The following is a 22,225-nucleotide window of genomic DNA, read 5'->3' as shown; positions in this document are numbered from 1 at the left end:
CTTACGACTACTCACTGTTGTATATACTAACAACAACACTACTTCATCCTTACGGCTACTCACTGTTGTATATACTTACAACAACACTACTTCATCCTTACGGCTACTCACTGTTGTATATACTAACAACAACACTACTTCATCCTTACGGCTACTCACTGTTGTATATACTTACAACAACACTACTTTCATCCTTACATGGCTACTCACTGTTGTATATACTAACAACAACACTACTTCATCCTTACGGTACTCACTGTTGTATATACTTACAACAACACTACTTCATCCTTACGGCTACTCACTGTTGTATATACTAACAACAACACTACTTCATCCTTACATCGCTACTCACTGTTGTATATACTTACAACAACACTACTTCATCCCACGGCTACTCACTGTTGTATATACTAACAACAACACTACTTCATCCTTACGGCTACTCACTGTTGTATATACTTACAACAACACTACTTCATCCCATGGCTACTCACTGTTGTATATACTAACAACAACACTACTTCATCCTTACGGCTACTCACTGTTGTATATACTTACAACAACATTCTTCTTTCATCCTTACGGCTACTTACTGTTGTATATACTTACAACAACACTTCTTCATCCATGGCTACTCACTGTTGTATATACTAACAACAACACTACTTCATCCTTACGGCTACTCACTGTTGTATATACTTACAACAACACTACTTCATCCTTACGGCTACTCACTGTTGTATATACTAACAACAACACTACTTCATCCTTACGGCTACTCACTGTTGTATATACTTACAACAACACTACTTCATCCTTATGGCTACTCACTGTTGTATATACTTACAACAACACTACTTCATCCTTACGGCTACTCACTGTTGTATATACTAACAACAACACTACTTCATCCTTACGGCTACTCACTGTTGTATATACTTACAACAACACTACTTCATCCTTACGGCTACTCACTGTTGTATATACTTACAACAACACTACTTCATCCTTACGGCTACTCACTGTTGTATATACTTACAACAACACTACTTCATCCTTACGGCTACTCACTGTTGTATATACTTACAACAACACTTCTTCATCCTTACGGCTACTCACTGTTGTATATACTTACAACAACACTACTTCATCCTTACGGCTACTCACTGTTGTATATACTTACAACAACACTTCTTCATCCTTACGGCTACTTACTGTTGTATATACTTACAACAACACTTCTTCATCCTTACGGCTACTCACTGTTGTATATACTAACAACAACACTACTTCATCCTTACGGCTACTCACTGTTGTATATACTTACAACAACACTACTTCATCCTTACGGCTACTCACTGTTGTATATACTAACAACAACACTACTTCATCCTTACGGCTACTCACTGTTGTATATACTTACAACAACACTACTTCATCCTTATGGCTACTCTCACTGTTGTATATACTTACAACAACACTACTTCATCCCATGGCTACTCACTGTTGTATATACTTACAACAACACTACTTCATCCTTACGGCTACTCACTGTTGTATATACTTACAACAACACTTCTTCATCCTTACGGCTACTCACTGTTGTATATACTTACAACAACACTTCTTCATCCTCACGGCTACTCACTGTTGTATATACTTACAACAACACTTCTTCATCCTTACGGCTACTCACTGTTGTATATACTTACAACAACACTTCTTCATCCTTACGGCTACTCACTGTTGTATATACTTACAACAACACTACTCCTCTATTACGACTACTCACTGTTTTTGTATACTTACAACAACACTACTTCACTTTTACGTCTGCTCACTGTTGTATATACTTACAACACTACTTTACGATGTTACTGTAAAACATAGTTTCAAACAGGCCGGTATTACAAGAAGCGTCATTTTATTATGAAAAATTGAATACCTGTAGTATGGGACGTCTTTTGTACCGTATTTCAACACATTAAAATAGTACAATTGTGCAAAGCTAGTTTTATTGTTATCTTACCTTCCAATTACATAAACCTTGTACAATTAAATAATCGAGTGATGCAGAATCAGTCCCATGAGTTAACTCCCAGTAGCACAGCGGTATTGCTGCGAAATTATTACACTAAAGTCCGGGGTTCGATACCTGTCGCGAGCAGAGCACAGATAGTGCATTGTATTACTTGTGCTTAATTCCAAAGAAACAAACAATTCAATACTTTAGCGGAGGCCGTGGAACTAGTATTTGTAAATCGTTTTCTTAGTGGCCGATATTAGCTGCACCAACGTCAGGAAAACGTTATGTACAATTATGAGTGAAGCATCTAGAACACCACAGAACTCTCCTAGAGTAAACAGAAAACAATGAAAAGATTTTGTAGATGTAAAAGTCAAAGGGAAGAGAAAAGTTGAGTAAAAACATGTCAGTTGTGATTATGTTGAAGTCTTTTGTGCCGGCGTAAAGTCGCTCTCAGGCATGGAAGCGAAACTGACATGAAGCACTACAGTAACTGACAGACATCAAGAGAATCACAAAAGCCAGAAGTGTACAGATATTAGAAACTTTTATGTCTCTTCAGACCATCGAAGTTGTAACGGTCTAAATGAATACGCCACTATAATCCAGGCTGAACAACAAAAATACAATTTATTCACAATAACAAAACAGTTATTTTCAAACACTAATTAACTTATATTTAACTGAACCTAAGTTATTACTGAATTAATCACTCGAGACCAGATTGAGAAACAAACTAAAAAAAATCCAAAGTAACAAAATTGCAGCGTGCACTGTTTAACACACAGTTAAATACAGCGTAGGTTATAACAGCCGGAACTACGGAAACAAACTTACCAAGTTACGACAGCATGGACTGAGGTAAAAACTTACTACGTTACCAAATCATGGAATGTGGTAGCAAGCTTACCAAGGTTCAACAAAATGGACTGTGGTTGCAAGTTTCCCAGCGAAACGTTTCATAATTCCAATACAGTGAACAAATTATATTGTTGAAAAAACCAAAGTAGAGCTATTAGTGACCGATGTTCTGGCCTCAAAGCCTGTGAGGGATGTTTTTGGAATTTATTACCGTCGCCACCAGAACAGCAGGTGTACTTCTCTGAAGAGACCGATACCTCTAGTAAGGGGAAGAGGAATATTTTACTGATATGCCTGCGATATTTCACCGTTGGCTTAGCACAAGCTTCTCGATTTTTATGAAGACAGTGATGAATTAACAAAAGTATTCATCGTGCTAGAATAAACTGTTTATAGAAATACCAGCTAAACGTTAATTGCATTACTGCATGACTGATGATAATGGAAATGTGAACTGTGGCAAACACAATTTTGTGTTTCAGTTGTTATGTACTGAAACGATAGTATCTTGAAGGAGAACATACCTTTTAGAGAACCCACAATTCTCTGAAACATGCAAGTGTTCAGATGGCATAGAAACGACTGTTTTGAAAACTTACAGCTGTGGTCTCGAAATACAAGAAATAATTCATAAGTCGTTGTTTTTAATTTGTTGACACTGAATGGAATGAAATAATGCGGCATGCGAGTACAAGATAACTATTCCTGAACTTAGCAGTGAGACAACTGTTGTGGAAATAGCAAAAAACACGCTAATATAAGTCACTGTAAATGAGTTTTCTTAAGTAAGGAACATTTCTACAGAAGATGGTGAGCATACCTATACTGTGGAAACGTACACGTGCTTTCCATAACCTGTTTTGTTTTTAACTAACTTCTGAGAAGTATGGAGGAGTCAAAGAGATGTCTGGCTTTCTGAACTAAACAGGAGAGAGGATTTTATTTTTCTTCGAATTCCAAGCCGGATAACTGCTACCACAACAAAAACATACTTCGTTAGGTTTTGTGACTCTTTACTTTTGCACATCCATAGATGGTTTGATTTCTCTACTGACAAAGCAGTGATGAAGGTAGAACCCATTGGCCTCTACGAGAAGCTTCGTTCCTCAGGTCTTTAAGACGTAACAGATGCACTTAAAACGAAGGAAGTCATAAACATAACCAGCTATATAAGAAATTCTGTACCAGTTGAGGTATGATGGAAGATCCAGAAATTACATTGCCAAACTTGACACTGAAAAATAGAAGTTTGTGTTTCAGAAGTGTGGTAAAGAAGACTGGTAGTTCCAAATGATTGTTTGTACTTGGTGTACTAGGATCTAACGTATTTGTAGATCTCTTTTTGCATTTGCCTCGCATTGATTATGGAGTTCACAAACTGTACTCCTCCTTTTACTTCATATAAACACATATATCCACGTTATTATAACAACGTTACGTGGTTTAATGTTTCCCCGATGTTGTAGACAATACGATTTGTTGTGAAGGTTTTCTTTATTCTGCCTAAAACTAGATTAAATTATATTAACATATTAGTATTAGTGTAACATTAAAATGTGTTTTAAGAAAGCAAATCATATGAAAACTAAAACTATGTTTGAATAGTGTTTATAGACTTGAAAAGTCGCTGGCCTATACTTACTTACGGACAGTATATACAATCCTGTGTTTAGAACTGCTGGATAAAATAGAGTATATGTACAGAACATATTTTTCAAAGTTTTAACAAAAGTTCTGTTTAAATACTATTGTTTAGAAGATGACACAATGTGTCATTTATGAGTGTTATGAAGTCTTGTTAGGTTAAATTGTTGCTTATAAGTAGTGTTTGGAATTACTGAATTCAACAGATTTTTCAGTAAAGCTCTGTGGACGACGTAAATGATTACAAGAGAATTACGGGAGAGACTTAACATTTTACTCTATAAATAGGCATTTAAGAGTATAAAGAGAGATATTATAATATTAACTTTTACTTGAGTACAGTTCACATATTAAGTAAGTTTTGGAATGAAATGTTGTATGTTTAGAATGTGAATACTGTACGGAATGTTATTATTTAGTTGATTAAACCACGTGTTAGACGTTTGTGAATGATGCTAATCCATGGTATGGTCATGATTATTTGAAATGACTACAAATAAAATGGGATGCGAACAGAATATATAGGGTTGTTTATAATATTTAGACAATTTCTATTTGATAAAACAGAATGAGGAGAATAGGGCAGGATATTTTTAAGATTTGATGGACATCGTTTAGACAGTATATACGAAAAACAATTATTTTAAATTTTATTTTAAAAAAGTATTTAAAAAATTGAGCTGTTTAAAATTATCAGATAAAACAAATTTCTTCTTATTAAAACTTTTGCATGTTTTCAAACAACATTTCGTTGTAATGGGGTTCGAGACCTCTCCAAGATGAAGTAATGCATGTGCCCTTGAAAGGTTCCAGTTTCCTTTAGCCATCTTTTACTATGACGATCCTGAGCCTAGACATTACGGCTCACGTGATCAAAACTTCTCCTCACGTAATATTTGTAAGTTATTTTACTAATTACATATTCAAGGAGGGATGAGTTTGTGGGCGGAGCTTTAAGTAACCAGAACACCCTCCGACTCGGGAACCATGACCGAAAGAAGGGTCTAAAACATATACACGTCAAGTGAGGATTTCTCGTAAGGAAGTTATAAAGGTATTCGATTACCTTTCAGGTTAGGCTTACTTGCACGTTTTACTTAGATCGTTATTACAGTGTCCTTTAAACATCTTACCGAAAGTTAGAAAGTTATCATTATACGAAACAGAGCAAACTCATAGAATCGTATCAAAACGCAAATTTCTGGTTTAAGTAAGTAATATATAAAAAGTAATACGTTGTATTTTAGTTAAAGTTTTGAAGTATTCGCGTGAATTATCTAAAGAATTCATCCCTCCAAACCATCACTGTTCCGGCGTTTTCTCTGTATATATCACACAAATCATTAGGTGATCTAATGGTATCACTTCACACTTTTACAGTCCTTATCTGTTCCATCGACTGCTTTGTATATAACACATAAATCATTAGATGATCTAATGGTATTTCTATATATTATTTAAATCATTAAGTGATCTAATAGTTTTACCGCAGACCTTTACAGTCATATCCTGTCCCAGCGGTTTCTCTGTATATAACATGAAATCCTTAGGTGATCTAACGGTACCATTTCATACCATTACAAATTTTCAATTCTCCAATATGTATCCAGTATATCAAGTGATATTAATTTATACAAGTCACTCATTCTTTAACACTGCTCCAAGTCATATCTCTTCAATCAGTACTTCTCTACACTATTAAATGCTGTTCCATCATCACCTTTCTACACTCTCAGAGCTCTTCCCTGGTCCAGCAATATATTTTTTTTTTACTACCGCAATAACTCTCTATTCCTATACTATTTTTTCATACCACTGCTAATCTTAATGTCTCCGCAGTAACACTTGTGTGTTTCACTGTATGCTTATATTAACAGCTTTACCATCTTCTCTTGTTTTCGTGATGAAATAATCGATGGTTTTTAACTAACAAATGTTGTCATTCCGAATGAAATATTTGTAAAATTTAAGACTTTCGGTAAATTAGTTTCGTCATGAGTTTGCAGGAATAATGCAGCCACACGGGCGAAAATGGACGTTGTATGTTTTGTTTTTTTAACAAGCGTAACGACTTAGCAAGTGAAACGTTTCAAACATTAATTTTTATTTTTGTACACTGAATTATTTAGGCTTAAAATGTTGTTCTTATCAGTTTGATGCAAAACGAATCGTAGGCAGTAAAACACATACACTTTTTTTTTTTATAGAAAATAAGCCGTAAATAAAAACATACAACATTCAAGTAAATCATGGTAAAACGAAAGAGACGAAACTTTGTATTCCAAGAAGTTAAACATTACTCACGATCTTTACGTTTGTAACGATAACTACACACTTGTCTTACCCGGTTGTAAAACATGAAACTAACAAACAGAATGTCCAGAGAGAAGTAGCGAATATACAATCTAGATCTATGTGATGTACACAGTCTGATTTATCAGCAGCATTGAATGCTAGAGATAGTTTGGGTCCCATAACAGTAACAAATTCTCGTTCACAGTATAGATTAATATTTTATGATAAAGCTAATTATTATTGTTATGATAGAGCTGATAAAACGTAGTAAGAATTTTCCAGTCTGGAATTACAAAATTATACATTTTATAGTATATTATAACGTCAAATTTCTTGATTCAATTACATCCGATGCATACAGCGATTAAAAACAAATAAACTTTTTTGTTACTAACAGAGAATTTACCTTTTTAATGTTATGTGACGAGGTTTGATAAGAAATATAAAGGAATATTATTTGATTTTTTATACTTCGAGTAGACACCAGATGATGCCCTTTCGCCAGATTCCCTGATATCTACAGAATATCGACTTCGGAATAAAGTGGCTTGAATTAACAACAACTCGGTGCTTGTTTTCCAGATCCTCTTGATCTCTATAACATATCAACTAAGATCAAAGTGGCTTGAATTAAACACAACTCGGTGCTTGTTTTCCAGGTCCTCTTGATGTCTATAACATATCAACTAAAGATCAAAGTGGCTTGAATTAAACGCAACTCGGTGCTTGTTTTCCAGATCCTCTTGATGTCTATAACATATCAACTGAAGATCAAAGTGGCTTGAATTAAACACAACTCGGTACTTGTTTTCCAGGTCTCCTTGATGTCTATAACATATCAACTAAAGATCAAAGTGGCTTGAATTAAACGCAACTCTGTGCTTGTTTTCCAGATCCTCTTGATGTCTATAACATATCAACTAAAGATCAAGGTGGCTTGAATTAAACGCAAATCGGTGCTTGTGTTTGAGATCCTGTTGTTGTCTACAGTATATTTACTAAAGAACAAAGTAGTTTATAAACATTTCTGACGTAATGTACAACAGATTAAACTGTACCTTGAAATTAGTAATTAGAGAAAAACCTTTTTGAAACAGTTATGAAAAAAATGTATTATGTTTGAAATAAGCTGTTTATAATTTTGCGCCTAAAATTGTTTCTTTTAAAATACATTTAGTTCACAGAATAATAGAGAAAATTAAACAATGAAGTTACGTGGAAGCAATTGAAGTAACTACACGGGAATTTTGCTAATTTTTTTGGCACCTTGTCTTTTTAAAAATGCTCAGTTAACGATTTCAAGAGTCATAGGACTCTGTCATCTGCAAGCTACAGATTATAGATTCATGACGAGTTAAAACTTCAATACACTGAATAAACCTTGAGCTAACCAAAGGTATCGCACCAACGTGGACCATGAATTTAAATGTCGTCTCAAGATCGCATGAAGTTACATGAAAGCCGATATAGAACATACGGTTTATACTTAAATTTGTATATTGTGTATTGGTATATGTTAACACAATAAATTACTTACAATAAAACACATCGGAATTTCTACAGTCATCATTGAAACTGAAATATATACAAGTCTCAAAGAAGAGTGCTAGAAAGAAACTAGACCAACCTGTTTTTTGTTGTTTTTTTAAACTCAATATACAAAGTGTATATTTGAAACCCGTGAAGAAGAAGGTACTATCGAGGGAACATTAAATAAGTTCAAACACTTTAATGACATTAAAGTAAATTATAAAAACTTTTGGAAAAATAATTAAGACTTGGTATAACTGAATACATTTAGTTGTGACAGTCTCGGATACGTCATAAGAAACTCTGTTAACATCGAAATGTTAAGAATGGTTAGTGACATATAGTTAGAATTACTCTGAGTGTGTTGTGACAACTTCTGATTCTAATTATATCGATCTAATCTCGGTGTGTTGTGACAACTTCTGATTCTAATTACACCGACCAAATCTCGGTGTGTTGCGACAACTCCTAACTATAATTATATCGATCTAATCTCGGTGTGTTGCGACAACTCCTAACTCTAATCATATCGACCTAATCTCGGTGTGTTGCGACAACTGCTAACTCTAATTATATCGACCTAATCTCGGTGTGCTGCGACAACTCCTAACTATAATCATATCGATCTAATCTCGGTGTGTTGCCACAACTCCTAACTATAATTATATCGACCTAATCTCGGTGTGTTGCGACAACTCCTGATTCTAATTATATCGATCTAATCTCGGTGTGTTATGACAACTCCTGATTGATTCTAAAGCTCATTACTTAATAAATCGGAACAGAATGAACACATACCGAGTGTTTTGTGTGTGAAGCTACTTTTGATGTCATTGAGTACAGAATGAACACATACCGAGTGTTTTGTGTGTGAAGCTACTTTTGATGTCATTGAGTACAGAATGAACACATACCGAGTGTTTTTTGTGTGAAGCTACTTTTGATGTCATTGAGTACAGAATGAACACATACCGAGTGTTTTGTGTGTGAAGCTACTTTTGATGTCATTGAGTACAGAATGAACACATACCGATGTTTTGTGTGTGAATTACTTTTGATAAATCGGAACAGAATGAACACATACCGAGTGTTTTTTGTGTGAAGCTACTTTTGATGTCATTGAGTACAGAATGAACACATACCGAGTGTTTTGTGTGTGAAGCTACTTTTGATGTCATTGAGTACAGAATGAACACATACCGAATGTTTTGTGTGTGAAGCTACTTTTGATGTCATTGAGTACAGAATGAACACATACCGAATGTTTTTTGTGTGAAGCTACTTTTGATGTCATTGAGTACAGAATGAACACATACCGAGTGTTTTGTGTGTGAAGCTACTTTTGATGTCATTGAGTACAGAATGAACACATACCGAATGTTTTGTGTGTGAAGCTACTTTTGATGTCATTGAGTACAGAATGAACACATACCGAGTGTTTTGTGTGTGAAGCTACTTTTGATGTCATTGAGTACAGAATGAACACATACCAAGTGTTTTGTGTGTGAAGCTACTTTTGATGTCATTGAGTACAGAATGAACACATACCGAGTGTTTTGTGTGTGAAGCTACTTTTGATGTCATTGAGTAAACAGTTCGTATTTCTACTCTCGAGTGGGGGTTGACGAGTCGGGCTCAAATCCTTGCGATACCACAGAATATTCGCACTCTTTAAGCTGTGGGGTATTGCAAGAATGGACGGTGGGCGTGAAGGCGCTGATGACTCTCTGCCTTCACTCTGGATAGTATTTAAAACTTAGAGACGGCGGCTCTGTCATAAATATAAAGAGAAAAGTAGCTTTACGTAATTATTGAGACTAAGTGAACAACGCCGTTTGTGAAAGCACATTATGCACACTGCTGATATATTGCCTTTTTAATTTGTTTCTTACACGATTTTTAAACTACTTGTTACTTGCTAAACACACACCACTTATCATTCATGATTTCGAAACTTGTTAATTTTGTAGTATTTTCCAGTATTCGTTCAAAAAACTGATATATTTTGAAATTTTAAATTACACCGGTCTCAGCTTTAGTGAGGAAAAAACTGTGTTTACTTATTTATGTTGTCTTGTTGTTATCAAATCTCTCTAAAAAAAGCAACAATTGCTCGTACACTTGTTATATGGAACTATACTAATTTTATTATGCATGTTTTTTCTTTTGCTACATCCTAGAAGGTACAATTATATCTTAGGTTTGTTAACATTGTAGCCAATTGTGTTGTTATGCCACAGTTTGTGGATGTTGCAATGTACCATGTTGTTCTATTATTCTACTAAAATTCGAAACTGAAACTGGTATTCTCTGAAACTATGGGCTACTTGCAAATGTTATCGTAAAAATGAATTAGTTTATTATGATCTGAATCTAGGTGGCTATGCCTTAGTCCATTGCCTGGCCTTCCCCTCAAAAATCACTTATTTAATTCTTTTTATACTCTTGAAATACTTCATAAGATATTCTGCACAAGTGGCAAGTGTGGCTCTTTCACTGTATTGACTTATATTTTATCATTTTTTCTGATCTTAAGACTCTTTTCTTTCAGCTGAAGTCCATTCCATCTTCCACATCTTTTCTACTAATAATTAAAAAACAACAACACCTGAGTTCAGTGGTAAGCACGAGAGCTTTGAACAGTAAACATTTTGTGCTTATATCCCTGCAATAGGAACAGCACATATATATCATATTGTGTAATTTTGTGGTTAACAAAAAATAAATCTTTTGATAGCGGTGAATACCTGTAGGAACAAAATATTCACTGAGAACCATGTATCTGTGAGAAGAATATCTAGCTAGTTTATTGTATTAAGTTAAACTTCATTGAAACTACGTCTTTCTAGTCTTTATTAGTTTTCCAGTCTGTTATATAAACACCTGATAGGTTTCATCTAGCTTTATTATTATTTTTTGCTAGGATGAGCTGTCTATCTTAGCTATGTTATATTCATGTTTCTACGTGAGGGTATGTCTATTTTATCTGAAGCTGGTTACTTTGTTAAAATCGGATTATGTTTCCCTGATCATGCTTAGTACGAGTATACAGTCTCCACTGGCCTTCTCTTACGGAAACACATAATATTAGAAAGAACGTTATGTAGTTATAATTTTGTGAATACGTTATTATATGGAGATATATGGTATCAGGGCGAGAATGTGTGACTTAGTCCTCTTGGCCACGCGGTTCTAATTAAGAATAACCTGTGTTTAGTTTCCCGGGCCATTTCTTTCCCCACAGTAAAAAAAAGAAAAAGAAATAACACTAGAAGGCTTATTTAAATTGTATTCCTTCATCATGTGGCACAGTGGTTTGTCTGCGGATTTATACCACTAGAAACTAGATTTCGATACCCGTTGTGGGCTAAGCACTGATAACCCATTGTGTATTTTCATGCTTAACTGCAAACAAACAAAATCCTTTATCATAATTTGGAAGGATTTGAGGTTAGTCTTCATTATATTTATTCGTTTTATTATATTTATTTCATTTATTCTTGCACAGAATAAAACGAAATATGAAAGACGTGCCATTAGCCTTTTTTGACTATAATTGGGAAAAGCCTGTTGTTAGATTTCCTGACCAGCAGATAAAAGTAATATTGGGAACGTTATGTGATTAATCTTTCCTGTTCACAACTGTGAAGAATCCAGGCTAACGAGCAAGAATTAACATATATATATATATAAAACTGTTCAATCACACTTAGGTTTAATTTATCCTATTTTTGTTTGTTAATATTCTACCACACAGCGTGCCTGTGCTATTATGTATGGATGATGCAAATGTCATTCCTACTGTCTTGTTTACATTAGTTTTGAAGAACTGATATTAGCCATTCCTACATTTACTTTCTATGTTTACAAAGTTTCTTCTTTACTTGTTTTTTAATGCAATGTTTCAATAGATATAATAAATTGATTTATAACAAAGTTCTAAATGCAGTGAGGTTCCACTTACAACATTTATTGTTTTTCTATTGTTGGTAATTCCTGTTTCAACCTATAACTTTTAAGAGGAATACAAATTTATGTAAAAAACCTAACTTCAAGGGATAATGATAACATTGTTTGTACAAAAGCTATGATTTTTAATAGATATAGTTATATATCATATCAATTAAATTAGTTAACACCATTGTTTTGGTTTATGACTTATTGTATAATAAAAAAAAGAAACAAAAATGAACTAAAAATAGAAATTCAAACTTTTTCTTATGATATTTACAGACATTACTAGAACTTGTGACTCAGTCATTACATAGATATTGTTATAAAAGGAGACACTGTATAGTATTGTAAAGTTCTGACGACCTTTTGAAGAGATATTTAAAATGTCATTTCTATGAACAATCCATACAAAGACCGCATGCCTGCTACTTCCCTAACCTCTTACCTCCTTATAGAAAAAGTGACATTATAATATTATGACATTAGCTTTCCCGGTTCATAAGTAGAAAGGACTTTTGGTTTGTCTTCCGTAGTCATAAGTGGAAATGAACTATGATTGTGCCCCCCCCCCAGCCCTTATTCTTTATTTAACCAGTTTTATAGAAATGCGGGCTAATTTTCAACATAAAAATCTGAAAACAGTAAAACAAACCTTTTAAAACTAATAAATTTAAGGTTAAATTTTAAATAAAGTTTGGTTTATCAATTAAGATCTTTTTTTAATTTTTGCCATTAAATAATTCGGGTTACGAAAAAATTTTCTTATTACTAACGTTTCAAATCAAAATCTCATCATAGGTTTGTTTTGAATTTCGCTCAAACCTACATAACGGCTAACTGTCCTTAATTTTGCAATGCAAGACTAAAGGTAAAGTAGCTAGTCATCCCCCCCACCGCCGCCAACTCTTGGATTACTCTTTCACTAATGAATAGTGGGATTGACCGTCACACTATAACACCCGACGGCTGAAATGACGAGCATGTTTGGTGTGACGGGGATTCGAACTCGGGACTCTCAGATTACTAATCGAGTGCTTTAACCACCTGGCTTGAGTATAGGTTTAAGTTAAAAACCAAAATATGTACGTTTCATATAAATTATAAATTTAAACTTATTAATTTTTAAAAAATAAATGTTTAGTTGTTTCTATTTTTTTTTTGTACTGAAGGGTGACTACGAAACCGATTAAACAGAACTTGTTTAACACAGATCGATTTGGTTAGTTTTCTCAGACACATTCAGTTTGTTTGTTTGTTTTGGAATTTCGCACAAAGCTACTCGAGGGCTATCTGTGCTAGCCGTCCCTAATTTAGCAGTTTAAGACTAGAAGGAAGGCAGGTAGTCATCACCACCCACCGTCAACTCTTGCGCTACTCTTTACCAACGAAAAGTGGGATTGACCGTCACATTATAACACCGCCACGGCTGGGAGGGCGAGCATGTTTGGCGCGATTCGGGCGCGAACCCGCGACCCTCAGATTACGAAGCGCACGCCTTAACGCGCTAGGCCATGCCAGGCCTGACACATTCACCTTCAAGTGAAATCACCTGTAATTGCCGTTTATAATATATATATATATATAGCGTGGGAACACTGTGTCGTTAGTATCTCCGTGATTGAACTTCTGTAGCTGTTTATTCTCTCACGTAGAACATAGAGAAGAAAACATTTAAGTTTCAGTTAACCAAGATAGTTGAATAAAGAATTCATTACAGAACTTAATAATTTCACTCTTCTTTTTAACCAGTTGTTCTGCTCGACACAACAACAGAAAGTTCTCTGGACTGGACAAGATATCCATATGGATCACAGGCTATAACTCCTGGAGTGAGTATTGGGATTTTCTTCTGATATTTTCCAAGTTTTAAACTAATGTACTCTCTTCCTATATTGTCAGAAGAATATAGCACAAAGTGTTTTTGTTTTGTTTTTTATTTCACGCAAAGCTACTCGAGGGCTATCTGCGCTAGCTGTCCCTAATTTAGCAGTGTAAGACTAGAGGGAAGGCAGCTAGTCATCAACACCTACCGCCAACTCTTGGGCTGCTCTTTTACCAACGAATAATGGGATTGACCGTCACATTTTAACGCCCCCACGGCTGAAAGGGCGAGCATGTTTGTTGCGACGGGGATTCGAACCCGCGACCTTCAGGTTACGAGTCGAACGCCTTAACCCCAGATAACTTTATAAACTTAGGTCAGATGAAATTGTTTGTTTTTCTTTTCAAAGGAAAATATGTTAAAATATTCTATACTATTCCTATTGGATAGTCTCTCAGTTGGACGATGGTTAGTCTACGATGTTATAAAACTAGAAACCAGTTTTCAGTAGCAGCAGTGGGCAGAGCACAAATATCCTGTAATTTAGTATCGATATAATGTCGTGGTGACATACGAGGTCTGTTCAAAAAATACGCGGACTGTTTGAATTGCGCGGCTCCAGTTGGTTCCAGGGGAATCCGCTTGGTGTCGCTAGGTTTGCACAGATCAGCTGATTACGACGCCATTTCCCGATTGCAGATATCTTCATTTGTGTATTAGCTACGCGGTTTTAAGTGAAGTGCGATTTTTTCGTTTGGTGGATTTAAGAATGAATGACCTGAAAGAGCAACGACTTGTTGTGAAATTTTGTGTCAAACTTGGAAAATCTGCGACTGAAACGTTTGCTATGCTTAACACGGCTTACGGTGATGTTGCTATGAAGCGTACGGCATGTTTCAAGTGGCATGAACGTTTTAAGGATGGTCGACAGTCCACTGAAGATGATGAGCGTCCTGGACGTCCTTCCACGTCAACTGACGACCCACACGTCGACAAAATCAACACCCTGGTGCGGGCAACTCGACGTCTGACTGTCAGGGAGCTTGCTGAAGAGTGTGGGATATCAGTTGGATCTTGTTTCGAGATTTTGACCGAAAAATTGAAGATGCACCGCGTTGCTGCGAAATTCAGCCCTCAGAACTCGTGAGGTTTTGGCCAAACACTCGATCACTGTTCTTCCCCACCCCCATACTCACCTGACCTTGCTCCTTGCGATTTTTTCTTGTTCTCCAAACTCAAAAGACCCTTGAAAGGAAGAAGATTTGAGACGATTCCCGAGATTAAGGCAAATGCGACGAAGGAGCTGGACGACATCACAAAAGAAGCGTACCAGGACTGTTTCAACAAGTGGAAACACCATTGGGATAAGTGTGTGCGTTGGGGAGGAGAGTACTTTGAAGGGGTCCCAGACCTGTAACTTCTAAATAAAGTACATTTTGTTTTATGACGTCAGTCCGCGTATTTTTTTAACATACCTCGTAGAATGTATCAGAACTACATTTTGACATTGTTAGTCTTTAGTATAGGTAGTTTTATACAAACAAAAACTGATTGCTTTTCGGAAGGGTGTGTAACAGCCCATTCCAATGAAAAATATTCATACACTTGAATAATAAATATTTGTAAAAATAGGGAATTTATAGTTTACAAGATGAGAATATCCTTTGTATTTAATAGTAATAGAAAAAATATAGATGAACTAGAGTTACCAGGACCACCCAGAAAGAGACTTGCAAAAAGTAACACTATAGGCTCGATAAACAGCTTTGGATTTAGGGCTATTCAGCAAGAAATCTGTTATTCATATCCAAGTCCTCATGATCAACTTGCGGCGTCTTATAACGAACACAAAGTACAGTGGCAAAAGCTGTCCATTTGTCATAGACAACAGTGCGTAACGTAATTGTAAAAGATCACCGCCTGGAAAAGCGACACAAGCCTAGTATTAAGAGCCACGACGAATCCGATCGACTACCAAAAACCCTAAACAACTGGACAACGAAATGAGTATTCACGTTACGTCATACGCAGATTTTCTCATCAAGTTTACAGACTGGATTTTGTATGATGGAACTGTTGAAAAGGAAACTGTTGTCCACGTAAGCTGTGAAATGCATCGACGAAGTTTTGGTGTGTTTTTGGCATGACAGTCTTTGCTATGGAGTAATAATCCGTGATGACGAGAAAACTCACTTTTCTTTATGACTCTTCGGTCATAAACCAACACAAAGGAACACCTTTATACCTATATTAATAAATATAATCAAGCATCTAAGCACACCCTCTACATTCCTACACTCAATTACACAATCACCTTCAAATATGTGGTCACCTATCGGTCAGTTACCTCTTTCTTTCTTTGTGAACCTGACGATGACCGAAGAAGGTCGAAACGTTGTTCGCTCCTCTACATAGAATTTTCTCTATTCACACCAGCCGTTTTCACATATATATATATCTTACATTGTTTGTTTGTTTTTGGAATAGAAATTGAGCGGCAGAGTTGTTTTTTAAGATGAATAGTTGTCGGAAAGAGCATGGTCAGAAGTGACGACATAGGCTACAATGACGTGGTAAGGTTCCAAAATTGTTTTAACACAACATAATCAACCCATGTGTGATTAAGGGTAATTTATATATATTCATAGCATACCAAACAAACCAGAAAAATGTATTATTTGAAGATGGATTTATACAACTCAACAACATTTTGTATTCGTGGCTATATTTCAGACAATTTTTAATTCCACTTATTAATTTATAAGATCTTCACCCATATGTCATTTTACACCTATATGACCTTAATGTTTCCATAAATCATCACACAATCTGCAAATTCTAACTAATCGTTTCATCACCTTTTTATTCATTAAAGTTCCATTGGTTTCTTATAAATCATACGACCTCATACATATTCTTCGGCAGCCATTTTTTGTGTCACTGAAACCTCAGTTGCACTGGCGTTAGTTGTATTTTAATTAACACTGAAAACTGGCCTTAGCCATCACCAACAGTCACTCACACCGTATGCCAGATATCAATTTATGTTCGCAGCCACAGTCTCATTCATCACTGTTAATTAACCTGTTAGTTATTTTTTAAGTGTCCACCTGTCGCCGGATGATTTCATCTGTAAAACAAATGCAAATCCAAGTAATAAAAAATACTTCACGAGAAGAAACTTCACTAATTTCTAGCACTTGTTTTAATACCATAAATTTTTCCATCTACCACAAATACCCAGTATTTAACTTTGATATAAAATAATTTCACTGCAGAGGGCGCCCATATACTTAGCGTAAAGTGGGAAGATGGGAGAGAAGTAACACCATGCCAGTATTGCTAGTTCATGGTTCATGTACCAAACAAAGGAGCCATATGGGAAAGGTTGCTTATAGTACATCAAGGTTCGAGAGTGAATATCAGTCATTTGGAAATGATTAGATTATTTATACTTCTGGAGTTTCATATCAGGTGGAAAACGTAGTTTTGCAATAAATATTAGAATACCACACTAATACCAAGAACTTCCTTGATTACGAAAGTTTCGGAATTTCTTCAAATTCCATCATCAGTGCTTGAATCTCAAAAAGTTAGTTCACCATATTCTAATTACAAAAAATAACATTAACTGTTTAGGGAAAAAAAGCAGATTTAAACGGTAACAATACAATAGAATGTACAATAAAATGTGCAGTATACACATGTTTAATAACATTGTTGAGAGAAAACATTATTAAAAAAAGGTTTAAATATAAGTATAACCATTGCGTGTGTGTGTTCTCTAATAAAAAAAAAAAGCCACATCGGGTTATCTGTTGTGTCCACTGAGGGAAATATAGTCATTGTATCTTTAAAATAACAAACAATACTGATAATAATTGAATAAAAACAATGGGGTACTGAAACTGATGACAACATGGAGAAAATTTTGTATTAAGACTTCTTGAACTTACATGTTTTTATGACAGCATAAACATGTTGATGTTGTTATTTAGTTTTGGGTGGCTGTAGAAAATGGAGGGGCTTTCTTTATGTGAGTTCGTAATCTGTAGTTAAGAATTTTAAAGCCTTTGAGAAATGTAGGCTGGTTGTTATTCTCACATAATAGATACTTTTTTATTTTATTTTATATATTCTGTTGTTGTTAGAATATTGCGAACTACATCTTTGAAGCTTCAACTCTGGTTATTCAATTTCAAGCGATCCAGAAACGTCCGTAATTAAAGACATGTTACTCATATTACCATGATTTTAATTTATTTTACAAAACTTCGATTTTCATGAACGTTAGATATTGTCTACAATAATTGAACAAGCTCGTTTGTTTTTAAATTTCGTGCAAAGCTACATGAGGGCTATCTGCGCTGGCCGTCCCTAACTTAGCAGTGTAAGACTAAAGGGAAGGCAGCTGGTCATCACCACCCACCGCCATCTATTGGGCTACTCTTTTATCAACGAATAGTGGGATTGACCATAAATTATAAAGCCCGCCCCCACGACTTAAAGGGTGGGTATGTTTAGTGCGACTGGGATTCGAACCTACGACCCTCAGATTACGAGTGGAGCACTTTAACTATCTGGTCATGACGGGCTTAATTAAACAAGCCTACACAATTTCTGTTCAGGGTGCCTTTAACGTTATTCCGATATCAGATTAAACAAAAAATACAGAAGCAGTTCCGAGGAAAGAAAACAGTCGTCATCAACTTATACAAGAGACCATTCTATCTTTTAAGGAGCCAATATCAGAGTTCAAAAATACCCTGAAACCTATTATAAAACACCAACAACAAAGTATATCGCATATGGTTCGTTATTTCTCTAGCAAATCCAATAGTGGAGTGAGTAAATATCCGTCATCTCAGTTATAATAGGCAAAAAATAGAATAGAAATATTCTTAACATTCTTTATTATAAAATGGTCAACAAAATAGGATATAAAATTCCTTGCATTTTATCTTATACAATATTTACAAATTAAAATAGAAAGGTGTCATGCATTCTTTCTTATACAATATTCTAAAACTACAGGGTGTCCCAAAATAACGTTTACACTCTTTGGATCATTATAACTTGCCTTGTTTATTGATTTTAACAATGAAACAAGATACATATGATAGCCAAAGGATTTATTTAAAGATTTAATACTGAAATCAAGAGAAAAAATAACAAATAAAATTCTTCCCAAGGAAAACTCTCCTTGGTCTAAATTGCAAAATGTCACAATTTGCTTGCTTCACTTCATGTGTTGAAACTGAAATCCGTTCTGCTCCAGACACATCTCATAACGGGAAGAAATGGAAGTGCACACATCAAACATCATCTCATCTGGTATTAAAGCACATTGTTCTTCAATTGCAACTCTCAATTCGTCAATTGTTGCCCTTTTGTGCTGTAAACTTTGTCTTTCAGAAACCCCCACAAAAAGAAATCCTTGGGTGTCAAATCTGGTGATCTTGCAGGAAATTCTACACTTCCTCTTCGTCCAATCCATCTGTCTGGCATAGATGCATCCAGATAAGCTCTCATGTCGCGATGGAAGTGGGGAGGAGCGCCATCCTGCTGGAAGAAACACTCTTCTTCTCCAAATTGTTCTTGGATGCGTGGCATGGCAAACTCTTGTAGCATGTTGAGATAATTCAATCCTGTTACGGTGTCTTGGAAAAAAATGGTCCGATGAGTCCCCTAGCGGACAGACCACACCACACAGACACTCCAGGCAAATTCAAGTGATGTTCCTCTGTAACATGTGGATTTTCTGTTGCCCAGTAGGTGCAGTTGTGTCGATTTATTGAGCCATTCAGCTTAAACGTTGCTTCGTCACTCCAAACAATTTTGAGTGGAAATTCATCATCGCCTGCACATCTAGCAAGATACCATTCACAGAACTCAACCCTTCGATCAGGGTCATCTTCATTCAGAGCGTGAACAAACGATGGGATGAAACTTTTGAATTGGGAACGCTTTAAAATGCGATGAACGCTGAATTTAGGGATACCTGTTTCACGAGATAGTTGGCGCACTGATTTTCTTGGAGAATTCAAAACATTATCAATGACCTCTTGCTCTCTTGTTGGGCTTGTTGATGATCTTTTTCGACCGGAGCGACCCTTTCTCATACTGTGGAGAGTTCCGTGTTCATCAAACTTGGCGATGATGGTGAAATGCTGGGGCGAGATGGCGCATCCATATGGAACTTTCTAGTAAAACGTCTTTGCACTTCAGCTTTGTTTTCGACTTTTCAAAAAGTTTAGAGAATAAATATTTTGTGCTCGATTGTAAGCTGATTATCCGCCATCCTTGGACACAAGTCAAATCTGAAACAAAAGAAACGGTTTATTAGCTATACACAGTCAAATAGTGTAAACGTTATTTTGGGACACCATGTATAATACAAGAATACTTCGCATTTTTCCTTGTACAATCTTCCAATATTCGAAGAGAAAATTACCCCGCATTTTTTATTATACTCTTCTCTATTTTTATAATAGTTTGTTTGTTGTTTTTTTTTAATTTCGCGCAAAGCTACTCGAGGGCTATATGCGCTAGTCTTCCCTAATTTAGCAGTGTAAGACTAGAAGGAAGGCAGCTAGTCATCACCACCCACCGCCAACTCTTGGGCTACTCTTTACCAACGAATAGTGGGATTGACCGTCACATTATAACGCCCGCACGGCTGAAAGGGCGAGTATGTTTGGTGCGACGAGGATTCGAACCTGCCACTCTCAGATTACGAGTCGAACGCCTTAACACACCTGGCCATGCTGGGCTTTTATAACAGAAAATACTCAGTATATAGTTTCTGCCAGGTAATCAGCTAAAAACTGAATAGAAAGTACCTTGAATTATTTTGTATTCAACATTGCAAAATTAGAAAAGATGATTCCTGTATTATTTCCCTTACAATGGTCCAAAATTAAGACAGAAAAGTATTACACATTCTTTCTTATTCAATTGGCTAAAATTAGGTTAAATATTTATTTTAATATCGGTATTAGTTTCTAAATTTACATTTAGAAAATACATAACTTAATTAAATCTGTATTGCGCAATTCCTTTCTATTCACTAAAACTGTACAAGATTTTCAAGTATATGATACAACAATATATGTGTGTACGTAAACATTACTGTGTCGTCTCTATCGTTGTGCAGGTTGAAATTTCTAGAAACTGTCCTCACGCCTATAAATGTAACCACTACGACGCGCCAAGAGACAGTATATATTATTGGTTTGCTATAGTTGGTACACTATAATTCTCGGAAGCTATAATTGTGATTAATGCTTATTAATCGAGTACTTCAGATATTTGATCAAGAACATTTATAAATTTCGAAATTACAAACCATTTAACTTCTGTGGATTCATATCAGGCATTAGTATTTTTACGAAGATATTACATAACTTCAATGATGAAAAACTTGGCGTGTGAACAGCAAAGAACGCAGAGCTAGCAAGCTCCTTGAATTGTACAAACCTCAATACGAAACTAACTCTCTCATCATGAACCCTCGATAAGCCATAAAGGAAGTTGCAGATCAGATAGTGGACTCAATATTGTTTGTAAGTTTGTAGAACTTTTGTATATAAATTGTTATTTGTAATAACCATAATTGTAAATTGTGTTGTTGTTTGGTTATTAAAATATATTTCTAACAGAAAAGAAAACTGTGTTTCAGTCTTTTTGGTAAGTATCATAAATTGGATACACATCGACATTTATTTACATAACTTCCAAATCTAAATTACACTATAACTTAGATGGCTCAGCATGGCCAGATGGGTTAAGGCGTTCGACTCCAATCTGAGAGTCGTGGATCCGAATTCCAATCGCACCAAACATGTCGCCCTTTCAGCCGTGGGGGCGTTAAAACTGATGGTCAATTCCACTATTCGTTAGTAAAAGAGTTGCCCAAAAGTTAGCGGTGAGTAGTGATGACTAGCTGCCTTCCTTCTAATCTTACACTGCAAAATTTGGGAAGGCTAGCGTAGATAGCCCTCGTGTAGCTTTGCGCGAAATTCAAAACCAAATTATAACTTAGTTTTAGGTTATTTGAAATTGTAATTCGTAACAAAGTAGATAATTAT

The 22,225-nt window shown here is 35.5% G+C and overlaps 1 protein-coding gene across 6 annotated transcripts in view; it reads left to right on the top strand.

The window, feature by feature from the left end:
• Positions 1 to 22,225, top strand: part of LOC143235833 (ephrin type-A receptor 4-B-like) — a 105,844-nt gene that overhangs the window by 26,877 nt on the left and 56,742 nt on the right. For 5 of the 6 annotated variants that reach the window (XM_076474058.1, XM_076474056.1, XM_076474057.1 and 2 more), the window contains exon 2: positions 14,063 to 14,142. The exons of the other annotated variant lie outside the window; for it this stretch is intronic. In XM_076474058.1, coding sequence (XP_076330173.1) covers positions 14,063 to 14,142 — 80 coding nt within the window. The remainder of the gene's footprint in view (positions 1 to 14,062; positions 14,143 to 22,225) is intronic. 6 annotated transcript variants of the gene reach the window in all.

The sequence above is a fragment of the Tachypleus tridentatus genome, chromosome 12 (genome assembly GCF_004210375.1).
Source record: "Tachypleus tridentatus isolate NWPU-2018 chromosome 12, ASM421037v1, whole genome shotgun sequence".
NCBI lineage: Eukaryota > Metazoa > Arthropoda > Merostomata > Xiphosura > Limulidae > Tachypleus > Tachypleus tridentatus.
This window is presented reverse-complemented; position numbering and strand designations above follow the sequence as displayed.